This window comes from Microtus oregoni, unplaced genomic scaffold (genome assembly GCF_018167655.1).
Source record: "Microtus oregoni isolate MIOR12 unplaced genomic scaffold, Mior012 000091F_ref0000469, whole genome shotgun sequence".
NCBI lineage: Eukaryota > Metazoa > Chordata > Mammalia > Rodentia > Cricetidae > Microtus > Microtus oregoni.
The window spans coordinates 1105596-1121177 of NW_024544600.1; the positions used below are offsets into that span (position 1 = coordinate 1105596).

General features: G+C 51.2%; 1 protein-coding gene across 2 annotated transcripts; it reads left to right on the forward strand.

The window, feature by feature from the left end:
• Positions 1 to 2056: 2056 nt before the first annotated feature.
• Positions 2057 to 14377, forward strand: LOC121442460 (gasdermin-A-like). Of its 2 annotated transcripts, XM_041644041.1 has the most exons (12): positions 2057 to 2120; positions 3490 to 3708; positions 3899 to 4079; positions 8040 to 8205; positions 9237 to 9333; positions 9790 to 9837; positions 10133 to 10159; positions 10703 to 10723; positions 11391 to 11545; positions 12013 to 12127; positions 13515 to 13588; positions 13764 to 14377. In XM_041644041.1, exons 2-12 carry the CDS (start codon positions 3495 to 3497, stop codon positions 14004 to 14006), a joined length of 1341 nt encoding a protein of 446 aa, XP_041499975.1. In that variant the 5' UTR covers positions 2057 to 2120; positions 3490 to 3494; the 3' UTR covers positions 14007 to 14377. The 2 variants fall into 2 exon arrangements, with proteins under 2 accessions (XP_041499975.1, XP_041499976.1); XM_041644042.1 differs by lacking the exon at positions 10133 to 10159.
• Positions 14378 to 15582: the final 1205 nt, after the last annotated feature.

Here is a 15582-nt window from a genome sequence, read left to right on the forward strand (position 1 = left end):
AGCAGCCCAGGGACACACCTGGACATATTTTCATTTCCTCTTTCTTCCTTCCTTGAGCCCTCTAAGCCAGTGCTTAAGACACCATTAGTCAGTCTGGGGAAATGGTGCAACATGGCAGAGATGAGGTGGAGGTAGGACAAGAACGGTGTCAGGCTAGAGAGAGATCCGCGTGAAGGGAGGACGGCAGGGAAGAGAGAGAGCCGCGTGAAGGGAGGACGGCAGGCTAGAGAGAGATCCACGTGACGGGAGGACGGCAAGAGAATTGAAAGAAGCAAGATGAGAGGCCAGAGGGAGGAACTGGTACAGGGACTTGGGGTCCTCAGGAAGCACAAACACATGTGTGACTTGACTCAGCTCCCGCTTCGTAGACCTTCCAAAGAGCAAGGAGACAAGACAGCTCGGCCGTCAGCCACTGGACGAGGGTAGACTCTAGGAAGAACCTCCCCAATGTCTGGCCCAGGTAATGGGCAGTTGGGCCTCCTTCCCGGGGCTGATGACGGGATAGGAGTCTGCACAGCCCCAGACTATATACAGAGTTCAGACACCTTACCAGTGCAGTGATCCAAAGAGACAGAGGCAGAAATCCGGGGGGTCAGGGTGGCAGGCGTGCATAACACATATACCACGTTTCTACACATATATGCTCACATGACAAAAAACAGATGACCAATGACGACCATTACCTACCCAAGTCCCCAACCGTGCCTCCCCTGAGGGAGATGGACACCTGACGACAAGCAGGGGTTGGAGCTGTCTTAGTGGCCAATTGCTATACCAGAAAGGCGTGAAGTGAGGCAGCAAAAGGATGAGGGATGGGGACCAGAGAGGCGGGGCAAAGTGTTACTGTGACATTGGGAAAAGTGACAAGGAAACATCCTCCCTGTTGAAGGAGGCTTTGAGGAAATGAAATAATAAAGTGGTTTTTTTGTAAATTTTTGTTTGTTTTCTTTTCAAGACAGGGTTTCTCTGTGTAACAAGAGCTCTGGCTGTGTTAGAACTCTCTCTGTAGACCGGGCTGGCCTTGAACTCAGAGATCCACCTGCCTCCGCTTCCCAAGTGCTGGGATTTAAGGAGTGCGCCACCCTGCCCAGCTGAGTGATAAAGTAACAAAGTTTCACAGAGTATGAAATTATATCCTCGCCACCCTCAGCCCCCGAAGGAAATCTCCAGCAAACTGACTCTTCATAGGGCCTTGCTGTAAAGCATGTTATTTGTATTCTGGAGCCCTATCTGTGCCTGCAGAATCCTCTTAAATTATTTCCAAGCAGAGACTAAACATAAGGACAGACCCTGAGCGACCCGCAGGGTGACCGCTGGATCCCAGAGCTTTCCGTCTCACACTGCTGGGACCCGCCTCCGCTGCGTGTCCTCGAGAAGCAGAGATGAACGGAATGCTGAACCACTGAAGGCCACTCGAGCTCGCCCTACCCCTGCCTCCCCAGACGGGTGTGTACACTGGTATTAAGCTGTGCCTGTATTGTCAGCACCAGCAGAGAGAGGTAGGGATCAGCAGGCTGATGCACAGAAAGATGAAGGGCAGGGCCTCAGCTGCTCTGCTGTCCCTGAACATACAGGATTTCTTATCATGTATCACATCCACAGGCCTCAGATGAATCACACGAATCACACATGCTTCCTGAAGGACCGTGTTGACAGCAGAGAAGAGATCCACCCTTATCCCCCGTGTACACATACAAGCACACTTAGGGTATACATATACACATGTGATTGATTCCCACTGCCTCCCTGCTCCCTAAAGTGTCCCCAAGCAACTTTCAGCTGCCACCTTCTTTCTCTCTCAACCCCGGCTATCCACACCTACACTGGCACCTGCGTGGCAGCTCCCTAGCCACCCCCTCATCTCTTAGGAGGCCAGGGCCCAGGGCCTGAGGCGGGGCACAAGGAACAGGTTGATGCTGTTCTCCTGGAAGTGGGACAGAAAGGGGTGGGGCCGTTGAGGCAGGCAGGGTCTGAGGAAGCCTACGTCCCACCTCCGCAGAGGCATAAAGTGGCCCGTCCTGGTAAGAGACAGTCATTCTGCCAACCTGTAGACAGAGCGAGCTCTGGGCCCTCACCCCACCCCCAGCTGCCAGACAGGACCCAGCATCACTCCTTCCCTGGTAAGATTGGTGACAGCAGAGGAGGCAGGGGAACATTCTGGGGGTCTGGGGGAATCGTTGGACTAAAAGGTGTGGGGTTTCTTGTCTTTTATTGTGGCCATAAAATTCCCCCTGGATATCACTGGGAGTTGGTATCAGGTATCAAGGTAGGCTTCTGAGAGAGAAGAGAGAACCCTCTGAATGCCTCTCTAGTGGAGAGCACTTCCCAGGGCCGCTCTTCTGGTCCCTGGAGGTTATCCTGTGAGAGAAAAGACGAAGGGAGGGAGGGAGGGAGGGAGGGAGGGAGGGAGGGAGGATGGATGCTAGCCTTGGAGGCTAGCTGATGTGTCCACTGCTACCCACCAGGATAATCTGGGTGTGTCTCTGGCTGCCCAGGTGATGTTCCTGGACTTCAAAGACAGAGACGGAAGACAGTGAACTTCAGGTCCTCCTTGGACCCTCTCACCCCAGCACATCTCCCAGGGTCACGTTCATTCTTCCCTTCTTTCTACCCGGCACAGCGCCTGGTGCTGATGCTGCAGAGGTGACTAAGGCTCATTTCCTGTCCTCTGGGAGATTACAGGAGGTGAGACAGGCAGGCGAACAGATGGTAACAAGATGAATTAGCAGGTGTTTCCGAAGTGGATCTACAAGGTGCCTTGGGAATCCAGGCAGAGTTACCAACACGCCCGAGGGGTAAAGGGCTGAGCAGGTGCCCTGAACTGAGTGGTACAGGATGACTACGAATTCTCTCTATTGGAAAAGGGGTGTAATGTAGGCAGGGGAAACCAAGGCAAAGGAGTGGGAACTGGCCTCCTTATAGCCACGTCGCTAGGAGGCAGGGGTGAGGGATGTTCAGGGTTCAAGCAAGTGTCCCCTTGCCAAGGAAAAGGCAACTGAGGACGGTACCCAGCTCTGACTGTCCACTATTGGCCCCAGGGGTGGTTGCTTCCTTTCCCTAGTGTCCCCAGGTTCTGGTTACAGCTGTCCCCTGATATGAGAGGAAGCCTCACTTCCTCTATTGATGACACGCCAGCTGGGCTCCGTGACTGTGAAGAAATGAACATATAATAAGAATATAATAATAACATAATAATATATTATATAATAATATATTAATATAATAATAACATATAATAAGAAAAGAGCCCTTGACAAAGGGGAGGTCTGGTGTCTCCCGCCAGCCATGTAAATTCTGAAACCCAGGATTCTTCATCACCAAATAAGGACTCTTTGGGTTCCTTCAAGACCCAACATTCAAAAACCCAGGCCTCTCTAAGGTCTCCCCTAGCTCTAGGAGTAGAGCCTGGTGACCCCTCTTTACAAAGTCCCTCTCGGGTCTTGGGATCCTCAGCGGCCACCTTGACATCCCCCATCTCTTTCTCCACAGACATAATGACTATGTTTGAGAATGTTACCCGAGCCCTGGCTAGGCAGCTGAACCCTCGGGGGGATCTGACACCCCTAGACAGCCTCATCGACTTCAAGCGCTTCCATCCCTTCTGCCTGGTGCTGAGGAAGAGGAAGAGCACGCTATTCTGGGGAGCCCGCTATGTCCGCACCGACTACACGCTCCTGGATGTGCTGGAGCCAGGCAACTGCCCCTCAGGTTAGCCTCTCAAACAGAGCTGGGCTCTAGGGGTTCCGTAGGGCTAGGACCAGCCATCTGGTCCTTCTAGGACCGTGGAGCTCTCTCTTGCCTGATGTGGTTAGGGGTCACCAAGCCCACAGTTCTCACTGGGTGCTGAGGCGCCATGGGGATTCAGCTCAGTTCAGCTCCTGGCTTTTCCCTCCTGTAGATCCCACAGATTCTGGGAACTTTAGCTTTAAGAACATGCTGGATGCCCGAGTGGAGGGAGATGTGGACGTGCCAAAGACGGTGAAGGTAAAAGGGACTGCAGGCCTGTCACGAAGCAGCACACTGGAGGTTCAGACCCTCAGCGTGGCTCCCAAGGCTCTGGAGAACTTGCACAAGGAGAGGTGAGAGGGGCCGGGGCTGATGGGATGATGGGATGGGGTTGGGCAGTGCACAGATGCTCTGGACCACAGGTGGAAGGGTAAAACCCTCACCCCGACCTTTGCCAATGTAGTTTCCACAGGAATATCCTTAAAGAGAATTCTCCTGGGGGATGGGAAAGTAGCTCAATAGTGGAGTCTAGCAGGGGCAAGGGGAATCTTTTGCAACTATGGGCACAACCAAGCTCCTTCCTAGACATTGCCCCCATCATCCAGCACCTCCAGTATCATTCCTCCCCCCACGCATGCATGCATGCACACATGCACACCCATAAGCACACACATACACAGATGTGGACGTTCAGATGTTCATATTCACTTGCTGTGTGACCTTGGGAAAGTCATTTCTCAGGGAACCTCAGTTTTTTGGGTTTGTTTTTTATTTTTTGCTATCACACAGTGGGAATGAATGACAGTTGCTAAGGTTCCTTCAACCCTAAGACTATGAAACGTAATGGAAAAGGCAGAGGTCATAGTAACTGTTCCTGGCATAGACTGTCCGGAGCCCTCTCCCATAAGCAAGCTTCAGACTGGCTCCATCCACACACCTAGGGACCGCTGCCCCAGCAGACAAGGGGTATGTCGGAAGGGATGTTTACACAAGGCACACGCCTGGCTTGACAGGGGACCTGACTTTCAAATAATTAAGTAGCGGTTGAAAGAAGCAGGTGAGGACTGGAGGGGCCAGAAGGAAAGGCTTGCAAGTATGACAAGTCACCCTGGAAACACTTCCAGATTTCTGAGTGTAAGGCATCCTGCTATGTGCTGGTGTTTCTAGAGTGTCTATGTTCAAACAACCCTGTGGTGTAGGAAGGAGAAAACTACTCTGTAAGAGTGATTATCCAGCTGGTGGTGGCAGATAATTATCACCTTTAATCCCAGCACTCGGGAGGCAGAGGCAGGCGAATCTCTGAATTTAAGGCCAGCCTGGTCTACGGAGTGAGTTCCTGGACAGCCAAGGCTACATATTAAAACCCTATATTGAAACAGAAGAGTAATTATTCAATGCAAGAAGTGATCCGTGCATAGGAAGCACTCGGTTCGACTTGTGGCGGGGAGGGGGCTTCTGGCTGGGGAAGTAAGACAGGACCCTCACAAGGTGGTGGTCTCGGGTGGAGGCTTTGAGCGATGGGAGCATGCAGAGAGAGAAGTGCGTTATGAAGACAAGCAGGTGAGATGTCTCAAGACCAAGAGGGACCATGGGAGAACTAGCGCGCCCGAGGCAAAGGAGACACCAAAGGAACGAGAGAAAGCTATAGGGTAGACTCAGAGCAGGTAGGAACCAGAAGCCAGGTCAAGGAGCCCAATAAGCAGACACCAGGGACACCCTGATGTGGCTCTGATGTGGCCTGTGACCGACCTGACCAGAAGGAAGAAGTGCCTTAGACAGAGGAAGGCGGGGTTAGGAGTGTCTCAGGAGAGACCCTGTCCCGCTGCCCATCAGACGTATAAAATGAGGACATGGGATGGGGGATTTGCCTCTGTGTGCTGTGAGTATGTTTTGTTACCATTGGCTAAGAACAAATCTGCTTTGGCTTATGGCAGGACAGACTATAGCAAGGCAGGAAATCTAAACAGAGACAGAGGAGGAAAGAAGGCAGAGTCGGGCAGACGCCATGTAGCCGCCCAAACTCGAATAATTACACAGAAGCTATATTTACCGACATGAGCTGGGAAGTGTGGCTGGAAGGCAGGGAGGAATGGGTGCAAGGCTTATTGCAAAGGATGATGGGATGGATTAAACGCAACAGCTGGGTATAGAGTGATGGGGACATGGTGGTGGTGAGGGTCTTGTTAAAGGTGACTCTGGGTCTTTACTTAGGTTGTGACATTACAAGACATTGGAGATGACAAGCAGGAAGACAGAAGCGAGGAAGTTCTGTAGGGCTGGCTGCCAGCTCCTAACATGGCACAATTGGAGTACCTACCTCCTGAGAATGGTCAAGGGGGAGCTGGGAAAGGGGCAGGAAGCTCAGAGAGCGGTCAGGATAAAGATGAACATGTGGCAGTCAGCAAGATACCAATCAGGATGGCAGGGATCGGGTGGGGAGATGAGGAGGCTGGAGAATACTCAGAGAGGAGGCATAAAAACAGAATCTCGGGGACGGGAGAGATGGCTTAGTGGCTAAGAGAACTTGCTGCTTTTGCAGAGGACCCGAGTTCAGATCTTAGTACTCATATCAGGCAGTTCACAAGCACCAGTAACTCCAGCTCCAGGGGATCTGATGCTTTATTCTTGCTTACACACACACACACATGCACACACACGCACATGCGCACACACACATGCACACACACACATGCACATACACACACATGCACACACACACACGCACATACACATAAAACAGCAAAATCTCAGAGGACAGAAAATATTAAGGTTCCAAATGAACTGGAAAATGGGAGTCAGATAGAATGTATATGATTTAGAGCTGGGCGGTGGTGGCACACACCTTTAATCCCAGCACTGGGGAGTCAGAGAGGCAGGTGGATTTCTGTGAGTTCGAGGCCAGCCTGATCTACAGTGCAAGTTCCAGGACAGTCAGGGATATATAGAGAAACCTGGTCTTGAAAAACTAAAAACAAAAGCAAGCAAACAAACAAAGAAGAATGTATATGATTTAGAAACTAGAAAGATAGGAGGAGGAGAAGCAGCAGCACACAATTAGAAGCCGAGATACAACACAGTCACACTGCACAATTAGGGAGGGGCACCCAGTACAGAGCATGCAGGGCCATTGTGATTTCAGCTGACGGGCAGAATCAGAAGACAAATTAGAAGAAATTAGTAATCAGAAGAAATCATGACGGGATGGTGAAGACTAGACAAAGACAAATATTTTTGGAGATTTTGCCAATAAGGCGAAGGAAACAAGTTGGGTGGTGGTTTGAAGGAGTGTTCAGGAATGGAAGCAGATCTTTTAGGGGCAGAGACGTGTTTACGTACGGAAGCAAGGCGAAGGAGACGAAGCCTTGGGAATGGCAAGAGGTGAGACTAAAGATGGAGAAGAGGTGACGGTGACGGGCCACATCTGGGAAACGGAGGCAGAAATAGGTGCACTGCTTGTCCCACAAGTGTGCGTACCTGAGTTTAATCCCCAGTGCCCACGTAAAAGGCGCATGTACTGTCCTGCCTCTGAGAACCCAGTGTTCTCACAGAAAGATAGGGCTCAGAGACGGGAGAATCCCTGGGGGTGTGAACTGGAGAAAGAAGGACACAGCTAGGCTGGTATACTCAGACAATGAAAGATCTTACCTTAAACAAGGAGGGAGGCAAAGATAAACACCTGAGGCTGTCACCTGACCCCCACACTGTAGCACATATCCATGTACACACACATCATATGTGCACACACACACACACACACATAAAAAACGAGGCAGAGAAGTCTCAGACACATAAAAAGAGGCCATAAGAGGAGAACCTGTTCCTGGGTAGGAGGAGAGGAGGAAGTGACCACCAGGCCTCGATCCAGGCCAGGTGCTGCGCCTCCGGCTGTTTGCCCAGTTTATCTTGCACCTTGGGAGGTTGTTGGCGTCAGCTCTGTTTTATAGGTGAGGCAACGCAGACTCAAAGAAGCTGCCCTGCCCGGAAGCTGGAGGTCTGAGTTTGCACTGTGGTCTGACTGAACCCTCGTTCCTTCCCTGGCACCTTACTGTCTAGATGCTAGGATTGACAAATTAAAAAGTAGACACCGCGGGGCATGGTGACACATGCCTTTAGTCCCAGTTCTGGGGCGGCAAGGGCAAGTAAATCTCTGTGAGTTCAAGGCCAGTCTGCTCTACAGAGAGAGAGCGCGCCAGGTCAAACAAGGCTGTATAGCGAGACCCTGTCTCAGAAATAAAATAAACGTTAATATAAAGCCCCGAAGCTGGCCCTGGCGAGAAGGCACTGAGTGATGTCCTATGCTTTTCTTGCCTCAGGAAACTGGCAGCGGATCACCCCTTCCTTAAGGAGATGCGGGATCGTGGGGAGAACCTGTACGTGGTGATGGAGGTGGTGGAGACGGTGCAGGAAGTCACTCTGGAGAGAGCTGGCAAGGCAGAAGGCTGCTTCTCCCTTCCATTCTTTGCTCCGCTGGGACTGCAGGTTTGCTTCACACATGCATGCGCGCGCGCACACACACACACACAAACACACACACAGGCTCCATAAACGCTGCCTGAATGGTGCCTACTCAGGATAGAGGACATGGAAAAAAAATATCCAAAGCCAAGTTGTTGGCCACACACCCCTCTCCTTGCTTAGCAGTACCAAGCAGGGCAGGGTCCCGGTCCACACACCACAGACAATACGGAGCAATCCAAGTGTTACCGAGTTTGTCCTCATCCCTCCCCTCCCACCTGCCAAAGCTGAAGAGCAGAGCTCCTGCCTGGTGTGGTGGTGGGGGGTGGGGTGCAACAGTAATCCCAGCACTCTGAAGGCAGAGGCCAGAAGGGTCACAGGTTCAAAGTCAGTCTGGGCTACCTGGTGAGCCCCTGTGGTGGGAGTAGGCCAGAAAGTTCTGCAGGCAGTGGCACATGCCTATAATCCCAGCACTCGGGAGGCAGAGGCAGGCGGATCTCTGTTTTCGAGGACAGCCTGATCTACAAGAGCTAGTTCTAGAACAGGCTCCAAAGCTACAGAGAAAACCTGTTTTGAAAAATCAAAAAGAGAAAAAAAAAAGTCCTCACATATACATGAGACACACAGTGAAAGGCCAGAGGATGTAGGCTTGGACAATTCAGAAGAAGGAAGTGCATCTCTTCCGTCTCTACACACACCTAGTGAGTGTGTTCATGAGGGATGGCCTGGGATTGGGAGCAGGGGAGGAGTTAGTCATGGAAGACTTCCTGGATGAGATAAGAATGGGGTAGTTGGTGTAGAGGAAGCAGGATGGTGCACAGGCAGGTGCTGGAGCAGGTCTGCCCAGTTCCCTTCACATGTCGAATCCAGAAGCAGACATAGCACGGTAGAGGGTGAGCCCTAGAGTCCAGACCACAGAGACCGACAGCTGGAGGTCCTGCTGGGGCCTCCCCAGAGGCTCTCAGCCCTGGCTCCGCACCTGCCTCCTGCCCCTGCTTTAATGTCGCCTATGCAGGACCTCAGAGGACTCACAGACTCTCATTGTGTAACCCTAGGGATCCGTGAACCACAAGGAGGCTGTAACCATCCCCAAGGGCTGTGTCCTGGCCTTTCGTGTGAGACAGCTGATGGTTAATGGCAAAGATGAGTGGGGTGAGCAGAGACCGGCACGTTCTCCCCTCAAGATAGGGGTGTCTCCATCAGTGCGGGGGCATCCTGGTCCTATCTTGCAATGATGTGGGGGGATCGGGGAGGCAGCAGATTCTATTGCCCATTGCCAGAGACAGAAGTGGGGGGGGGGACTCTGAGTTCCAGGTATCTCTGGGTGCTGGGGAAGCCATAGGGAGTGACACAAAGACCAAACCAGCACAGCCTCTGACCTTAGAAAGCCCAAGGAGACAGATCCTGCTGCCAGAACTGGATTTCAGGAGAGAAAATGCTATTGTAGGCAAGAGCTTACAACTTCCAGCAGTAGGGTTGGGTAGAGAATTAGAGGGGGCATTTGAGGGGCAGAATCTAGCCCTGAGCAGAACCCTTGGGCTTGAGGCTACAGAAGGAGGAGTGTGTTAGCCGGTGTAACTCTTGGGTGCCTTCTCTTGTCCATTACAGACATCCCACACATCTGCAATGACAGCATGCAGACCTTCCCTCCAGGAGGTAGGTGCGCCCCACGTCCCTTGCCCCAAGTCAACCCCTAAAATCTCCCACCCTCTAAGAGCAGCGCACGAGCATGCGCTCTTGTTTCCTAGGCCCTCAGGCAGATAGAGGTATGGGATATAAATACTGCCCAGAGAGACAAAGAAACAAAGACACCATCACGAACAGAGAGATTTGGAGACAGGGTGTGCTAACAGGGTCTCCGGGTTTTCATGAGGACGCAGTCTTGACAGTAGCTTTAGCGAAAGGCAGCAAAGAGCTCGTCCTGACAGATGTGCTCTTTTTGTGTTTTCAGAAAAGCCAGGAGAGGCAAAATTCTTACGTAAGTGTGCCTTTTGCTTCACAACTTCCTTGACTCAGGTTCAAAACTCCCATCTTCCTCCCCCTTCCATAGGACAGAGAAGTTAGTGAGACAGGTCTCAGCAAACAGCTACCCCTCAACTACAGAACCCCCCGTAGAACCTCCAACAGAAAGTTAGGAAAAAGCCACGGAAGGGGGAGATCTGTAGACAAGATGCGCAGGAGATCAGCTGTCTCAGGCCTTTGTTGTTAAGGGCCCCAGTAGCTGCAACCTGTTTGCACAGGTATCTGCTGTCCAGTAACTAGGGCAGGAGGCACTGAGTCACTAAGCTGCTGGTCGGACACCAGTTTGGTCGGATTGCCCTTTTCACATTGCATTAGCTCCTCCTCTCCACTCCTGCCACGCAGGACTGTGTGGCAAGAATGGAGCCGGAGGATTCTGGAGAGGGCTGGGACTCAGAGGGGCGGTGCAGTCTCATGGTCCCCAGAGACTCCCTGCCTAGGGGTGGCCGCCATTCTGAAGGATCGTGCTCTTACCTGCCTGCTTACTTTCTTATTTTCTCAGTTATCCAGGCATCTGATGTTGGTAAGGAGTTTGGGGAATGTTTTCAAGACTGCCACACAGGTAGGGGGAGAAGCATTAGGGGGGAAGGAAAAGAAAAAGGCCGAGTCCCAGGTCCTGAAATTAGAGCCACTTCCAGGAAGCCACTCTCTCCAACACAGACTGGATGTACTTTTAGGATGCCGGGTCTCTAAGCAACCAGGCTGCAGCTCACTTCTTTCCCCGGATCCATACCCTCACTGCTCTGAAGCAGTCCCAGCTCAACTGTCACTAAGTTGTCAAAGGCGTCCTTTCCACAAGAGAAGGGGAAATAGGCTCACCCTAAACCGCTAGCTGGACTGGTTGAAAATACAGACCAACTGCGAACTGATGAAGTCTGGGGGGCGGGGCGGGGGGGGGGAGTCGTGGGAATGGAGGCGTGGTTAACTGTTCTGTTAGTTGACTGCATGGGTTCCCGTCCGCCTTCTAGCTCCATCCTTCATGATGAGGCTTTAGCATAACTTCATAACCGCACACCTTGGTAAAGAGGTCCAATTCAAGCTGGAAGCAGGGCACAGGGTGGAGAGGGGAGAGGGAGGTGTGACTGAGCCCGCAGAAACTATATACTGGGTGGGAGGGGCCAGGTGAAGGGGCGCCCTCGGCCTTGACTGTGCCCTAGGGGAGATGCCAGCGGTGTTGACTGTACCCCTAGGGGAGATGCATGACGACTTCGAGACTTTAAAAGAGGAGGTTCAGAGAGAGACTCATGAAGTGGAGAAACTGAGTAAAGTGGGGCAGAGCTCCCTGCTCACCTCCCTCAGCAACCTCCTAGGAAAGAAAAAAGAGCTCCAAGACCTTGAACAGACGGTGAGGTCCCGTGGGGAAAACCGGAAGTGTGGGGGAAGGCGCGCCTGGGTGGTGGTGGGCCGGTGCAGATGGGGAGGGGGAACTGACAGTGCACAGAGCGGCCAGAGGCTATAGAATCCACAGCGGATACTTTCTCAAGGCTGGCCAAGTGTACCTAGGCTACTAGCCATCACTGGCCCCTTAGTCCCTGGAAAAGAGCATTGGCACAGGGTTCCCGGAAGGCACGTGCACTCTCTGCTGTCAGAGTGTAGCAACAGGCCAGTGGCGCCCTCTGCTGGATAACAGCTTGAACCTTCCAGAGCTCCAAACCCAGGGAACAAGGAACCTAGGTCCAGCGCTTTCCAGGACCTGACTACACAAAAAAGAAATAGGAAGTGGGAGAGAGCCAGCCGGAGTCCAGAAGCTATGTGTGCCAGGTGCTAGGTTAGACCCTACCTGAGGGATTAATCACCCAGTTTTCCTCACAGCTCGAAGCAGCTCTAGACAAGGGACATGAAGTGACCCTAGAAGCACTCCCAAAAGACGTCCTGCTGTCAAAGGATGCCATGGGCGCCGTCCTCTATTTCCTCGGGGCTCTAACAGGTGAGCAGTGAGTCACGTGGTTTTCTGTTACAAGAATAAACCCTGTGAATGACTTCCCAAATGCGTGAATGAGAGGATGCCAGGTGGTCTGTACTACAGTCGTTTGTATAAACACTTTTTAAAAATTGATTCCAGCTGGGTATGTAGTTCAGTATTGTGGCACTTGCTTAGCATACGCAATGCAATGCTAAGGGGCCCCGAGTTCAAACCCTGCTACTGGAGGGAGAAAAAAAAAATCAGTCACCACCATTGGTTTTGTTGGTTTCATTCCTAGGAACTCAGCTGGTCCTTTATTTATTTATTTAGCTGCATATTTAAGCCTTCTGCCTAGAGCTAAGTTCATGGCTTCCATATTGCTGCCCACCTGTTAGCTTTACTTTTGGGGAGTAACCAATCACAAGGTGGCTCAATGAGTAAAGGCTCTTGCTGCCAAGCTGGGCCACCTGAATTCAATTCCTGGTGCCCACATGGTCGGGCACCACTCCGGCAAGTTGTCCTGTCCCTCCCACGTACACATCATGGCATGCACAGGAGAGTGCTTGAATGCACACACAGACACATGTGCATGCACACACAATTGTGGGGGAAAAGTCAGACATGGTGGTGCACACCTTTAATCCCAGCACTTGGGAGGCAGAGGCAGGTGGATCTCTGAGGTCAAGGTCAGCCTGGTCTACAGAGTGAGTCCACGATAGCCAGAGCTACATAGTGAGACCCGTTCTCAGTAAATAAATAAGAAAAGAAAGAAAAAAAGGAAGAAAGAAAGATAGAAAGAAAGAAAAATGCCAAACCCAAAGGAAACCCCTCAGCTATGACTTCCTTAACTCCCTGGGTTGTCACCACTGTGGTAGCTCATCCTTATAAGCCAAGCACTCAGGAGGTTGAGGCAGGAGGATCACTGTGGGTCTGAGGCCACGTTGGGTTACAGAGTGAGTTCTAATCCAACCTGGGCTACAGAATGAGATCCTGTCTCAAAAACAAACAGAAAGCACCACTTTGTCTTCCCCCCAAAACTGCAGCAAAAGATTAGAATTGGGGTTTGCTGTGCTTTTTAGACAGGGTCTCACCATAGCCCTGGCCTGCCTGGAACTCACTATGTAGAATGATCTGGACTCAAACTCACAGAGATCCATATTCCGGCCTCCCACACGCTGGGGTTAAAGGTTCATGCCCCTTACTCAGTCAAGGGTCACGACTTTGCATTTAGTGCCCAGCCAAGATGTGCGTTATAGAGCAGGTGTTCAGCTGCGGGCGGATGGAGAGATGGACAGATGGACAGATGGATTCGTTGACTAGAGTGTGCAGGAATTCTGAAACGTCACTATTTGGAGTCTGTAGTTCCCTCTGGACCAGCAACACATTTTTCTTCCTCTGCTTTTCCCTCCAGTGTTAAGTGAAGCCCAACAGAAGCTTCTTGTAAAATCCTTGGAGAAGAAGCTCCTCCCGATGCAGTTGAAGCTGGTGAGATGCCAGGGAGAAGCCGCAGACAGGAGGGCACAGCTGGAACCACTAGGAGTCTTATCCTAGGAGCTGTGTCTTCCCGCTCCCTAAGTGTTCAGGGTAATCAGCCTGCCTTTGTCAGGAGAGGGGCAGGGGGTTCGGTTCCTCCTTTTCAGGCCACTTTGGTCCCTTGCAGGTTGAAAGCACCATGGAGCAGAACTTCCTGCAAGATAAAGAGGGTGTTTTCCCTCTGCGGCCTGACCTGCTCTCCTCCCTCGGAGAGGAGGAACTGACCCTCACAGAAGCCCTAGTGGGGCTGAGTGGCCTGGAAGTCCAGAGATCCAGCCCCCAGTACACGTGGGATCCGGACACCCTCCCACGCCTCTGCGCCCTCTACGCAGGGCTCTCCTTCCTTCAGCTGCTGAGCAAGGCTTCCTAAGGCACCTTCTCTGCCTGCTTCCCTCCCGCCTTCCCGACCTTACTGTGCTCTCTGGAACTCTCCAAGTTGCTAGAGTCTCCAGGATTAACTGAAACGTCACCAAATCCCACCTACCCTAGCGTCTCTCTCCTTCTGTCCTCCATCTCAGTCACCCACTAAACCCATCTCCTGATGCTTAAATCGTGAAGATACAGAATCATTCAAATTCTTTGCAAATTTGAGCCATTTCATTAAGAAAAACAAAGAAGCAAGCAAACATCAATTTCCCAGTCAAATCCTTCCCACTTGTGCCTCAAAAAACAAATCAAACAAACAAACAAACAAAAACCTAGCCTTTCTGGAATAAATGGAAAATATTATATTATGTCGATCCTAGGACAAGCTGACTTCCGGTTCTTATGTAAAGGGAATCAGTCATTTGTGCCAGGTAAAGAAGCAGACGTTATCCATGTGTACGTGACTCTGCTCACACTGTCCTCGGGCTGGCTGGAAGATGCTCCAAGAGCCCAGGGGGTTACAGTGCACACTGTCCGCTCTACATCCAGAAGAGCATCAAAACCTTATGCGTTCATCAAGGAGCCCACGTCCTCTAGTCCTGGGTGAGGGCTTGGCAGAGGGAAAGGTCTAGAGGCGGATGATATAAGCCCCAAACAAACAAACACAAGTTTTCAAGATGGTTAAGAAAAACTGCAGGTGATCATAGTGAGACCTTGTTTAAAATTTTTTTTAAATATTTATTTATTATGTATACAATATTCTGTCTGTTGTATGCCTGCAGGCCAGAAGAGGGCACCAGACCCCATTACAGATGGTTGTGAGCCACCATGTGGTTGCTGGGAATTGAACTCAGGACCTTTGGAAGAGCAGGCAATGCTCTTATCCACTGAGCCATCTCTCCAGCCCCTTAAATTTTTTTTTTAGGGAGCTGGAGAGTTGGCTTAGGGGTAAGGGCACTTGTTGCTCTTTCAGAGGACCTGGGTTCAATTCCCAGTACCCATGTGATGTGATCACAGGGGATCTAAGGCCTTCTTCTAGCCTCCAAGGGTCCTACTTGTATGTGGTTCATAAACATGCAGGCAAAACAGCCACACAATAAAATAAAAAATTTTAATTAGAAAAGAGGAAGAGGGGAAGGGGCCCTTTGAGAGTCAATCATTCCTTTCACAGGGGTCACCAAAGACCATCGGAAAACACAGATATTCACATTACGATTCATAACGGTAGCAAAATTACAGTTATGAAGAAGCAACGAAAATAATTTTGTGGTTGGGGGGTCACCACAACACGAGGAACGGTATAGAAGCATCGAAGCGTTCGGGCGTTGAGAACCACCGCGTTAAATGATACTTGCTTTCTTTCCGCTTTTTGTTTTGTTTTCAGCCTCAATTCAGGATGGGTGTGGGAGGAAATAATACAGATAGGCTTGGCCAATATACTTTAATCTCATCAAATTTCTGGGTTCCTATCGCCTTCCGCCTAAGATGGGCTTTGAACATGTGTCACCAGTCTTGTGTATTTGCACTTATTTATGGGGGCTGCATTGTGCCATGCCATGCTTGTATGGGTCAGAGGACAA

Bases quoted from the DNA above. Each gene is read 5' to 3' on its own strand.
- LOC121442460 (XM_041644041.1), top strand. From the start codon at position 3,495: ATGACTATGTTTGAGAATGTTACCCGAGCCCTGGCTAGGCAGCTGAAC. The intron at 9,838-10,132 runs GTAGGTGCGCCC...TTGTGTTTTCAG, and splicing joins GCAGACCTTCCCTCCAGGAG to AAAAGCCAGGAGAGGCAAAA. The intron at 12,128-13,514 runs GTGAGCAGTGAG...TTTTCCCTCCAG, and splicing joins TTTCCTCGGGGCTCTAACAG to TGTTAAGTGAAGCCCAACAG.